The sequence below is a fragment of the Temnothorax curvispinosus genome, unplaced genomic scaffold (genome assembly GCF_003070985.1).
Source record: "Temnothorax curvispinosus isolate PA1 unplaced genomic scaffold, ASM307098v1 QBEX01017985.1, whole genome shotgun sequence".
In the NCBI taxonomy this organism is placed as follows: Eukaryota; Metazoa; Arthropoda; class Insecta; order Hymenoptera; family Formicidae; genus Temnothorax; species Temnothorax curvispinosus.
In genome coordinates, this window is record NW_020227765.1 from 25961 (window position 1) to 38169 (window position 12209).

At 30.6% G+C, this 12209-nt stretch overlaps 1 protein-coding gene across 1 annotated transcript in view; it reads left to right on the forward strand.

The window, feature by feature from the left end:
- The window catches only part of LOC112468008, a 32861-nt gene extending 21183 nt beyond the window's left edge, over nucleotides 1-11678 (forward strand). The window contains exons 3-4 of the mRNA XM_025036997.1: nucleotides 9200-9418; nucleotides 11512-11678. Of these exons, the coding sequence (XP_024892765.1) occupies nucleotides 9200-9418; nucleotides 11512-11678 (386 nt within the window). The remainder of the gene's footprint in view (nucleotides 1-9199; nucleotides 9419-11511) is intronic.
- Nucleotides 11679-12209: the final 531 nt, after the last annotated feature.

Consider the following 12209-nt stretch of genomic DNA (forward strand, 5'->3'; position numbering starts at 1 on the left):
ATTTCAAGATGACGGCACCTGCGGAAAAATGTCGAGGTTGCAAATTTAATATGTTTTTAGGGTCACAAAAATCTACAGCTTTATCCATTTTTAACACTTCCTGACTTAATTCCGTCTAAAACTCCCCATCGCTTAGACTAATATTATTACAAGATTTTTGAACACTATAAACATGTGTTATATACGAGTATAAGCAAAAAGGAATTATTAGAGTCAGAGGGTTCCCACTAGTCCATTTAATGTCAAGCAACGTTGAGCGCAGTTACTACTCGGATGGGTGACCGGGGGATAATTTTCAGTCAAATATAATAAAATCTGATTTAACATAGTTCGAAAACGCTATAAAAATTATTAAGAACCAGATCCTTTTTAATGGCATTTTATGATTAAACTCAGCTAAAACCAATTGACTTTAATGAAAGCTATAGGATTGAATAGAGATATTTGCATTAAACCCGATGCAAACGGTTAGAATTATATTCGTTCCACAGTGATAATTCTCAGTTATACATTTTAAATTCCGGTTCAACATGGTTCAAAAACGTTAATAAAAACAATAAAAAATGTTAAGATTTTGATTGCTATTTTACGATTGAGCGTAATCAGAACCAATATAGACATATTAAGGATGTATCGGACATATTTTCAAAGCGCTACCAAGTGGATAAAAATTTGTGAGAATGTTCTTTTAGTCTTCCTGATGTGCTAAAAAAAAAAAGTAAAAACGAATCCACTCAACAGTTGCTGAGATATAACGATTTTAATTTTCACTGATTTTACACGTATTCTTATGGGAAGAGACGATTTTGACGGATAAAACAGCTAAAAAAATGTTGAAGGAGCGCTACCAATATTTTGAATTTTTTTTGTACATTTAGTATACGAATAGATGAAAATATCTGCCAAGTTCAATTGTCTTCACTACACCGTTTTAAAGAAATAAATTATAACTTGAAATAATTGTGCTGTCGGCACGAATGTATAGGTGCGATTTTATTGCGCTAGAAACCAGCGGCAGCGTCAAGAAAATGTAGTGGGGGAAGAAGTTCCGTTGAATTTTGCGGTACGCTAAAAAGCTGAGACGGTCTGAACTTCTTCCCCCACTACATTTTCTTGACGCTGCCGCTGGTTTCTAGCGTCAATGAAATCGCACCTTATCTCGATGGCTCGTGAAAGCGCGGCAACGTCGCCAATCAACTGAGCAAGCAAAGCATAACCAGAGAGAAACCTGAGAGCGGCCACCGGGATCATTCCGTTCCAGCGGACGTATACTGACGCGCCGCCTGAGAAAGTGGACGTCAACTACATCGTTACGCTCGGTAACGGTACACACATGGTTCGTGTCTGTGCTATGGTTTGTGTCCGAACTACTCAGATGGAGGGGATATGCTGGTCGCGCAAGCCCCTCTTCTGTTCGTGTACGCTCGGCACTCGGCAAGCTTCGAGCGGGGAGAGAAGGACAGACATACGATCTGCTGTCTCTTTTTCTCTTGAGCTGGGACATTGCCGGCGCGGCGTTGCCGTTAGCACGCGCCGGCTATACCACAATGCCACGCATTTCGGGTTTCGCGTCTCGTGTCTCGTGTCTCGCCGAGTGCCGAGTCTCGAGTTGGCAAATTGACGATGCGCTATACGTTACATTTGCGTTTATATTTACAAATTTTATTTTTTATATTTATAAATAAATATATATATGTATATATATTAGAAGTTTATAAATATATAAAGATTGCAAATATAATTAATTAAATAAATATTTATAAACTTAAAAATTAAAATTCGCAAATGTAATGTATAAAAATCACGGTTCTATACATATGCTTTTCTATCTAAAAAAGTCTTACATTAAAAACCTTTACTTTAGCATAATAATATTTACGTGTAATATTTAAATGCATACCAATAATTATATTATTAACTATAAGAAATAATTGTAGTTTATAATGTTCTTTTACTCTCATTAAATTTATTTTACCTATGCATGTTTAATTGGCCAAATTACGGCTAAATTACAAGCAACAACAAAAAGATATTGGATAAAAATAAAAACATTTTATTAAATAAACAATACACGTGGATAACATTTCGACTGTACTTATTATAATTTTAGTCTTCTTCGGGACGGATTACTATGAATATAAAAGAAGAAGATATAAATATTAAAACATGATAATGTTTCAGTTAACATACTAAAACATTAAACATTAGTCTACTAGACTAAAACATTAAACAATTTCCTAATAATATAAACAAAATAAACAATAAAATCTAATTGAATCACAAATATAAAATCGCCGGAGTAATCAAATAAAACCATGACAAGATAAATGTTATATTTATATTGAGAGGTGATAAAATCTCTTCCGTCAGGAAAAGAATGTAAACAATTATTAACGGGGGTATTCTGATTTAAAATATCTTTAAAATAGATATTTTTCAGGAATTTTTTATAGGGAAACAAAAAAAGTGAATAACGTTAAACTTTGCATGTTCTCTTTACCTTATTTTAAAATTTTATTTTTATTTAAGTAACAAAAATGCTCTTCTTTTCTGTTATATCCTTGTCACTATAAATGACAGACGGATAGTAAATAATTCTAGCTGTTCTAGGTATCTGAAACACAAAAAGCTAAAATTTTCTTTCTCTAAAATTTCTAATTCTGCAGAAGTGTGGCTATTGTCTGAACTAGAATTAAATCAATATTTCTATTTTGTGTGTGTAAAAGCGACTTTTTTATTAAAAATATAATTTTTTTCAAAATTTTATTAGTATTTTATTTAAAAAAAAACTAATAAACAATGTTTATTCTAGTTCAGACGATAGCCATCACTTATTTTTAATAAGAAAGTTTTTGGTTTTTACATTTCTGATATTTAGAACAGCTAGAATCATTTACTTCATCTCTTATTTACGTCTTTTAGTGATCAAGATATAACATAGATAAGAATATTTTTCTTACTTAAAAAATAAAAATATATTCTTAAAATAAGATTAAAAGAACATGCAAAGTTTAACGTTATTCGCTTTCTTCGTTCACCTAATTAAAAAATCCTGAAAAATACCTATTTTTAAAAACCTTCCCCGGCTCCAGTCGTGCTCAACTTGTATTCATGCCTAAAAAGAAAAATTTATTTTACTAAAGTTAGGGCCAAAGCACATATGACAGTCGTAGTCGTGGACGTAAGTAACGCACAAACTTTGGCGTATCCTGATCTGTCAGGTCGGGTACTACGACCGTCGTATATCGCTACGCCATGTTATGTGCTTTGACCCTTCATTGTTTATATACAAAATATTACATATAACAACTAAAAAATAAAAAGTTAACTTCACGCGTGAGAACTCATGCGGCGTTGCCAAGTAATAACTGACGCCTCTCCTCTTCTGTCATTCCTGAACCGAGCGAAAAATTCATCAAATCGCGTACTTTACATATTACTTTACGTATTTCTCGAAAACGCGTACCGCAAGGTTATTGACACTTATCGCATATTATTTCTATTGTTATGGATTATATACTAATTTTTCAAAAACATTTAGAGAAAACTTTTTTCACAATTTATTATGTCTATATTACACAATAGCTCGAAATAGGAATTCCATGTTAAAAGTTGAAACTTTGAAGCTCAATATCTCGATTTTTAATATCGTAAGAGGTACTGAAATTTATACCACGCATAAAGCACACCTAAATTAATGTATATTCACAGTTTTAAAAAAAATCTAGAGAAAATCGATTTTTCGGAGAAGATCTTTCAAACTAGAATACGCCCTTGTAATTTATTATTTGTCATTAACATATTGTTATTAATTACATACATATAAGTGTGAAGAAGCAAATGGTACAAAATAATTTTAATATTCAAATGTAATAATAAAGAAATCAATTATTTACATTTTCTACTGTGTGTGCGTGTGTGTGTGATATTATTGACAAGTTTTTTTGCACGTTTACATTTTTTTTGCAGATTTATTACACGCTTAACTTTCACAAGTGTGATGTGAAATACAGACAAGATTTTTATTTATCTGTTATAAGCGTGACTTCAAATGCAAGATTACGTTTAACATTTTCAATCTGCAAACGAGTGATCAGCAATATGATCCACAACATGTAGTCTTAAAATACTACGATTTTCTCTAGAAACACTAGCGTATAATTTATTCGCCGACATTACGAATTTCTTCTGCAACAATCACATAAAATATTGAACAGTTTTCTTGAACGATTATAACAACGTCTGCATGCTTTTGCATCATTAATCCCCCGAGGCCACACCTCTTTTTTTAATACGCCCCGGCCACACGCGTGTGAATATGAAAATCCAATTTGTATTTCTAAACATCGTGAATATTATTAATTAAACGGACATATTTTACATTTAATTATATAAATTTGTGTATTTTTATGTTGTAAATTTTTTATCACACACAAACGTCTTGCCGTTGATTATTATTGTCATTAAGCTTTTAAAAAATAATATTTATCATATTTAGAAAAACAAATTGAACTTTCATACTCACACGCGCATTATATGCATTAAAGAAATTTAAAATATATTTTAAAATTTAAGATAAGTTTCTGTCTCTATATATAAATTAACTCTTTCTTCCAAGTCTGTCAAAATTTTTTGAAAGAATAACATTTGAGACAGCATTTTCTTTAAAGAAGAATAAACATTTTTTAATAGGATTATTATTTTAGAATGAGAATGTGAACAATACCTTAACAAATTAATAATGCAAGTACAGACGTTGTTACAACCATTCGAGGAAACTGTTTAACATTTTATGTGTTGCTGCAGAAGAAATTCGTAATATCGGCGGACAAATTATACGCTAGTGCTGCTAGAAAAGATCATAGTATTTTAAGGCTACATGCTGTGTAGATGATATTGCTTGTCCCTCGTTTGCAGTTTGAAAATGTTTGATTATTAAAAACATTTGATTATTAAAATCTTGCATTCGAAATAACGCTTATAACAGATAAACAAAAATCTTGTCTGTATTTGACATCACACTTGTGAAAATTAAGCGTGTAAAAAATCTGTAAAAAAAATGTGAACGTGCAAAAAAATTGTTGTCAATAACATCACGCATACACACACAGAAGAAAATGTAAATAATTGATTTTTTTATTATTATTACAATAATTTGAATATTGAAATTATTTTATACCATATGCTTTCTAATACTTATATGTATATAATTAAAACAATATATTAATAACAAACAATAAATTAAGGGCGTATTCTGGTTTGAAAGATCTTAAAAATAAGTATTTTTCATAGTTGGGAATTTTTTATAGCGACACTAAGAAAGCGAATATTGTTAAACTTTGCATATTCTTATTTAACCTTATTTTAAGAATTTATTTTTATTTTTTAAGTAAGAAAAATGCTATTTTTTTCTATGTTATATCCTGCATGATCACTAGAAGGTGTAAATGACAGACGGAGTAAATGATTCTGGCTGTTCTATAGGTATCAGAAACCCAAAAACAAAAAATTTTCTTATTCAGAATAAGTGTGGTTATTGTCTGAACTAGAATACGTTTATTAGTTTTTTTCTTTTAATAAAATACTAACAAAATTTTTAAAAAAGTTATAATATTTTTAATAATATAAGAGAAATAAGACCCCTCGTTTTATGTGACCGTTATACAATCAATCAATATTAAATAAGCCGTTTACGGCGGTCCGAGCTTGGATCTTAATAGCCTAATAATATTTTTTGTGTACTACACGTATATTTTTTCCAACCTTAATAAACTGCGCGCCGACATAACTTGTCAGACTTACAACACAGCTCCTGTGTTGGAGTAGTAAATTCTTTACTATTATTTAAATCGATTTAATTAGAGGGGAATGAGGAGATTTTACTACTCCAATAGGAGCTGTGTTATAAGTCTGACAAGTCAGTCGGCGCGTAGTTTATTAAGGTTGAAAAAAATATGTGAATATAGTATATAAAAAATATTATTAGGCTACTATAAAATACAAGTTCAGACCGTAAATTGTTTATTCAATATTGATTAATAATATTTTTGATAAAAAGGCTGCCTAGAATGGAAATATTGGTTTAGTTTTAGTTCAGACGATAGCCACATATACTTCTTCTGAATAAGAAAATTTTAGCTTTTTGCGTTTTAAATACCTGTAGAACAGCTAGAATTATTTACACCGTCTGTCATTTATACCTTCTAGTGGAAAAGCATTTTTGTTACTTAAAAAATAAAAATAAAATTTTAAAATAAGGTGAAGTGAACATGCAAAGTTTAACGTTATTCACTTTCTTTGTTTCCCTATAAAAAATTCCTGCAAGATATATATTTTAAAAATCTTTTAAATCAAAATACCCCCGTTAATAATTTTTTACATTCTCTTCCTGACGGAAGAGATTTTACCACTTCTCAATATAAATAATCTTGCCATGGTTTCATTCGATTATTCCGGCGTTTTTATATTTGTGATTCAATTAGATTATTTGTTTATTTTGTTTATATTGTTAGGTGATTGTTTAATGTTTTAGTCTAGATTAATGTTTAATGTTTTAGTATGTTAAATGAACATTAATTATTATGTTTCTTGATATTTATCTTCTTCTTTCGTAATAATCCGTTCTGAAGAATACTAACTATTGTCGAAACATTAACCGTGTGCATTATTTGTATAATAAATTGTTTTTATTTTAATCCAATATCCCTCTTTTGGTGCTCGTGATTTGGCAAATTTAATAAGAGTAAAAAGAACACTATAAACTACCTTTTTTTCTTGATAGTTAATATTTTACTATTATTATGCATTTAAATATTAAATTTAAATATTATCCCAAAGTTAATGTTTTTAATATGACTTTTTTTCTAGATAAAAAAGCATATTGGCCAGAACGGGAATTTCTATACATTACATTTACGAATTTTAGTTTTTATGTTTATAAATATTTATTTAATTAATTAATTTTATGTTTAATTTTAACGGTACAAAAACTACGGAAGTACATGATCATACGCGATTTTATGTTTAATAAAATTTATTTATTAATTTGCAATTTTTTTGTAAATATAATTGCAATATTTATAAATATAACAATTAAAACTCGTAAATATAAACATAAATGTAACATAGCGCATCGTCGATTTGCCAACTCGAGACTCGGCACTCGGCGAGACATGAGAGGCGATACCCGAAATGCGTGGCCTCTAACAGCTCAAGAGAGAAGAAAACAGCAGATCGTATGTCTGCCTTTCTCTCCCCGCGCGAAACTTGTCGAGTGCCGAGCGTACACTGACAGAGGAGGGGCTTGCGCGACCAGCACATCCCCTCCATCTGAGTAGTTCGGACACGAACCATAGCACGGATACGAACCCATGTATCGTTACCCGAGATCTCTCTGATCGTTACCTAGCGTAACGCCGTAGTTGACGTCCATTTTCTCAGAGGGCAGATTAGGACAGGCGTCCCCCGAAGCGGGATGGCCGCTCTCAGGTTTCTCTCTGGCATAACCTATGGCTGTCGCTACACGTATATCTATGCCTTCTACTACTTCTAGCTAACTTTTTGTCTCCGTTGCACTCGTGAAGAGATAGAAAGGGGAAATGAGAAACAAAGCGAGATTATTGTAAAAAATGTAAACGAACAGACATAACCTCGCACCTCGCACCTCGCATCAAGTCTCGCACTGTTTTGGTACTGTGCAAAGGCTGCCAACCTACGTGAATCGTTGTCACGTACGTCTCTTTTGAGTTTTTGAGAGAGTCGCATAACAATGTTTATAATAAATAATATTCAAAATTATCGTTTATATAATACATATTTATCTTTTTTGACGTTATTAAAGTCAAATTTGTTTATCAGCACTGCTGAATAATGTCTTTCGCTTTGAAATAATTTGACGTTATAAAGTTGAAATCAGGGCATTTTTACTGCCAAAAGTTTAGGCTCATAAATTACAAAAATCGCAAATAATACTTGCGAAAAAAACATTTGTAAAATAAAAAATACCTTACTAGGAGTAAAAATAAGACTCCTACTATCATTTGAGTATCTTACATCTAGATTTACTATACGTTAGGCGTAGATATTCAAGTATTTCAAATTTCATGCATTTTTGTCTAAGATTGTACCTCCGATACATCCTTAAAACATATAGGACGTCGTGAATATTTCGGAATATTTCTATCGAATTTGATTCAAAAACCATAGAAACTTATTTATATACTACCGGCATAAGTTCCAGTTCAACAAAGTACAACCGATTTGAGAGTAATTATGTTTTAATGGAAAATGCAGGTTTAAAAACACAATTCAATCTTATTAAACCAAATATGGCTGATTTTCTAATGGTTTTAATCGAGCTTTTTCAGCAGGGTATTTCTTTTTCTTCATTGTAACATAAATATTTTATAAAATATTTATTGCGATATTTAATATCAAATGTTCAATTTGCATTAATTACGCATTTGAATGCGCGTATTTTGAACACACAATTAATATATAATAATGTGGTTTTGAAGCCAATGCAATTGTACGCGAATTAAAGGCACATTATACGCGCATTCATTATTGACGCTTCTTGGGTAATTTTATATTAATAGAACTCTAATAAGAATAAATTTAATATTTGAATCATAATAGAATAATCAAATAATTCTTTTTTAAAATCAAAAAAGAAAGAATAATCATTCTTTATTAATCATTCCTCACAATTTTTGAGATGCTACCAAAGATATTATGGGCTTTTTAAATGTTCTGTTACATTACATTACCTACATTTTTTTTATTTTTTTTTACTGTAAGTATTTCCAACTTTTAAAAGAAACTATTTGACATATGTGTGTTCTTTGATTTAAAGCAAACTTAAAGACAGATATAGAGCGGAATATAGAAACAGAATAAGATTACTTCTCTATCTGTACTCTTAGCACATTGCATAAAATTTTAATGTAATTTAAGAATTGCAATTACAATTAAATTAAAATAATTTTTTTAATTCAATTCGCACTAATCTATTTTTCAAAACTATGGTGTTATAGAGAATTTTTTAAGGTCAAAATCAAACTTAACATCAAAAAGCTACAAGCTTTTGAGCTCGCTAATTAAGTTAAATTTTAACAAATATATTTTGCAACAAAACTTGATAAATCTATAAAAAAAACTAAAGTTTTTTTTACGGTGTTATATCAATATATGTCTCCAGGCATTGCTAAATTGATACAAGTATTATCAGAGTGGATTCTGCATGATAAGTCATTGGCACTGACGAAAAACGCACTCGCTGAGCCTACCATATATAGCTTAGATGAGGAAAACAGGAGACGATTTCCAGCCAGTCTGGCATACGACGTTCTAGTCACCTTAGTTAATCCTGACCCTGAAAAGCTAAAGATCGTTTGGGACCTCAGGACAGTAACTGAAGGTAATTGAATATCATACCATTACAATTACATTATAACAGAATATGAATCATTCGCAAAAATTTTTGGAAATTTTAAAGAATCAATATTATTTATATCACATTAGTAAAATTAAATAAGAATTAAATAATTGCATTCTGACTCAAACATATATAATAGTATTTTAGCCTTTTTTAAAGAGGAGGTGAGATTTTTAAACACGGGAAAAAATGTTGCAAATTATTTGCCGTAAATTACTTGATAAATATAAACAACCTTACTTTTTAACAATAGAATAATCTATATATTTAAAAAGAAAATGTGATGTTGAATATTGCAAAAACATTAGTTTATTTAAAAAATACAGGCTAATAAAGAAAAGATTTCTTTTAGATTAGCCACGATTTAGTAATCTTATCATAAAATTGTAAAGTGTAGAAAACAGCATTTTTTCCTTAATAATTTTTTATTATTAATTGAATCAAATTTCTTCGAATCGCTTTTTAAAATTTTTTTTTCAAGGAATTAAAATTTTTTTTAACGATACTTACAATTACATTCAGTTTGTAGAGAATTCAATTACAAAAAGGTTAAAAAAGAAACATTCTGATATCTATTATAAAACTGTATAAAAATGTAGTTTTGAGAAAAACGTGTTTAAAGTTTTGTAATAAATTTTCGACATAGTAGAATATATTTACCCGGCTAAAAACTATCCTGGATCATAAAATGTGATGTCAAGAAGTCTTTCAATAACGGACAGATATCTTTATCATTTAGAAGTACTTTCCGGATGAACTCTTGCACTTTTTGCACAGCATATCCATTTAATGTCTCACATATAGTGATGGTTCTTTCACTGGTATTTAAATTGTTTAATACGTTCAAATATCAATAGGGGAACTATGCCTAATATAATCAAGAAAACTTTCCCCGGGCTTTCCACACGCTTCTAATATCACACACACATACACACACACACACATACACATGCGCACACGCGCACATGCGTACACGCACGCACGCACGCAGACTCGCGCGCGCGCGCGTGATTTTTTTGAAAATGCAATTTTTGACGTTTTAGAACATTCTGAATACATTGACATTAAAAACTAAAAAAATTTTTGAAGTGAAACTTCTTTAGGCACGGTAGTGAGTTCGATTCGCGACACGAAAAGTGTAACGAAAATTTGACCAATAGGCGTACGGCGTTGGCGAGACGGTTCTTCTTCTGGCACGGTAGTAAGTTCGATTATGCGACACGAAAAGTGTAACGAAAATTCGACCAATAGGCGTACGAAATGAAACTTCTTTGGTACGGTAGTAAGTTCGATTGTACGACAGGAAAAAACGTCACAAAATAGTGTCACGAAAATTCGATCAACAGGCGTACAAAGTGAAACTCCTTTTGGATCGGTAAGTAAATTCGATTTTGCGACTCGAAAACGCGTCACGAAAATTCGATCAGGCGTACGGCACTGGCGAGACGGATATAGTGAAAACTGCGTATAACACTATATTTTCGAGTTGCGGGCGGCTTGGAGTGACTAATTCCGTTGCATTGTTTTGTATTAATTTCAGAAAAATTATGGCAAAGCCTTGCCTTCAGAAGTTTCACTTCTAACGCGCGTGGCGACCACGCGTTCATTTTTATTTACGAAAACAAAACTTTCTCTGTAAGGAAGCAAAATTAATAGAAAATTAAACATTTATTTAAAGAAATAAGAATTAAAAATAAAAAATTTTAAAAATTTTAAGTTTTAGTAAAAAAATTTGACGCTCCTAAACAAATTATTATAGTATATTAATAACATAATTTCTATAAATGGAAAAAGTACTTTAAAGTAAGTAATGTGTGAAAGTATTTCTATATTTAGATATTGTAATTATTAATATAATTATATTGTAATTGTTAATATAATTACATTGTAATTATTAATATAATTATATTGTCATTATTAATATAATATTTTAAATTAATTATTATTTATTGCTTTCTGATATTTAATAATCTAGCAAGGCCAAATTTTTTAAACTAAAACTTAAAATTTTTTAAATTTTGTATTTTTAATTCTTGTTTTTTTTAAATAAATGTTTATTTTTGTATTAATTACAGTAAAGTCTCTAATTTTGACCGGATGGGGCGATAACCACAGCATGGGACTGCCAATCACCATGTACTTGCGCGAACGCAGTTGCGCACAATGTCTGCACTATGCGCTACAGTGTAAGAGTACATGTTCTTGTCAACTCGATCATTTGGAATATTTTTGTTATTTTTAATGACACAAAACAATACCAAAGGGAAAATTGTTCGTTTCGAAGGGGCAAATATTATGATATGCAGCATTTTTTTCGTATTTTATGAGATTTCAAGATCATCAACATTCTTTTAAATGGGATAGCATATTTTTATTAACATAGCAATGTAATTAATAAAAAAATATCTTATATGATTAAATTTGTTGTTTTATAAACTACATTATTGTACGTTAATGAAAATATGCCATATGATTAAAAAAAATAGTAATCTCTAAATAATAGGAATTACAGGAAACATCCTGTTGTGCACGAAAGTGACTATCCACACAACGCATGTCTAAAAGAATTCTAAAATATGTCATAAGAATATTGCTCGCAGATACACGCTTTGAGGCGGGTGGCGCGAGCCGAACTTTCGATGGCTCAGGAAGGGTCAACGTCCGTAGGGACGGTAGGACGCCTTCCGTGAGCTGTCCGATCGTCGGTTTTCTTTTAAGCCAGGGAATTTAATCCCTTTAACTTAGAATCGGACCTCGTGCGATTTCGAGAGGT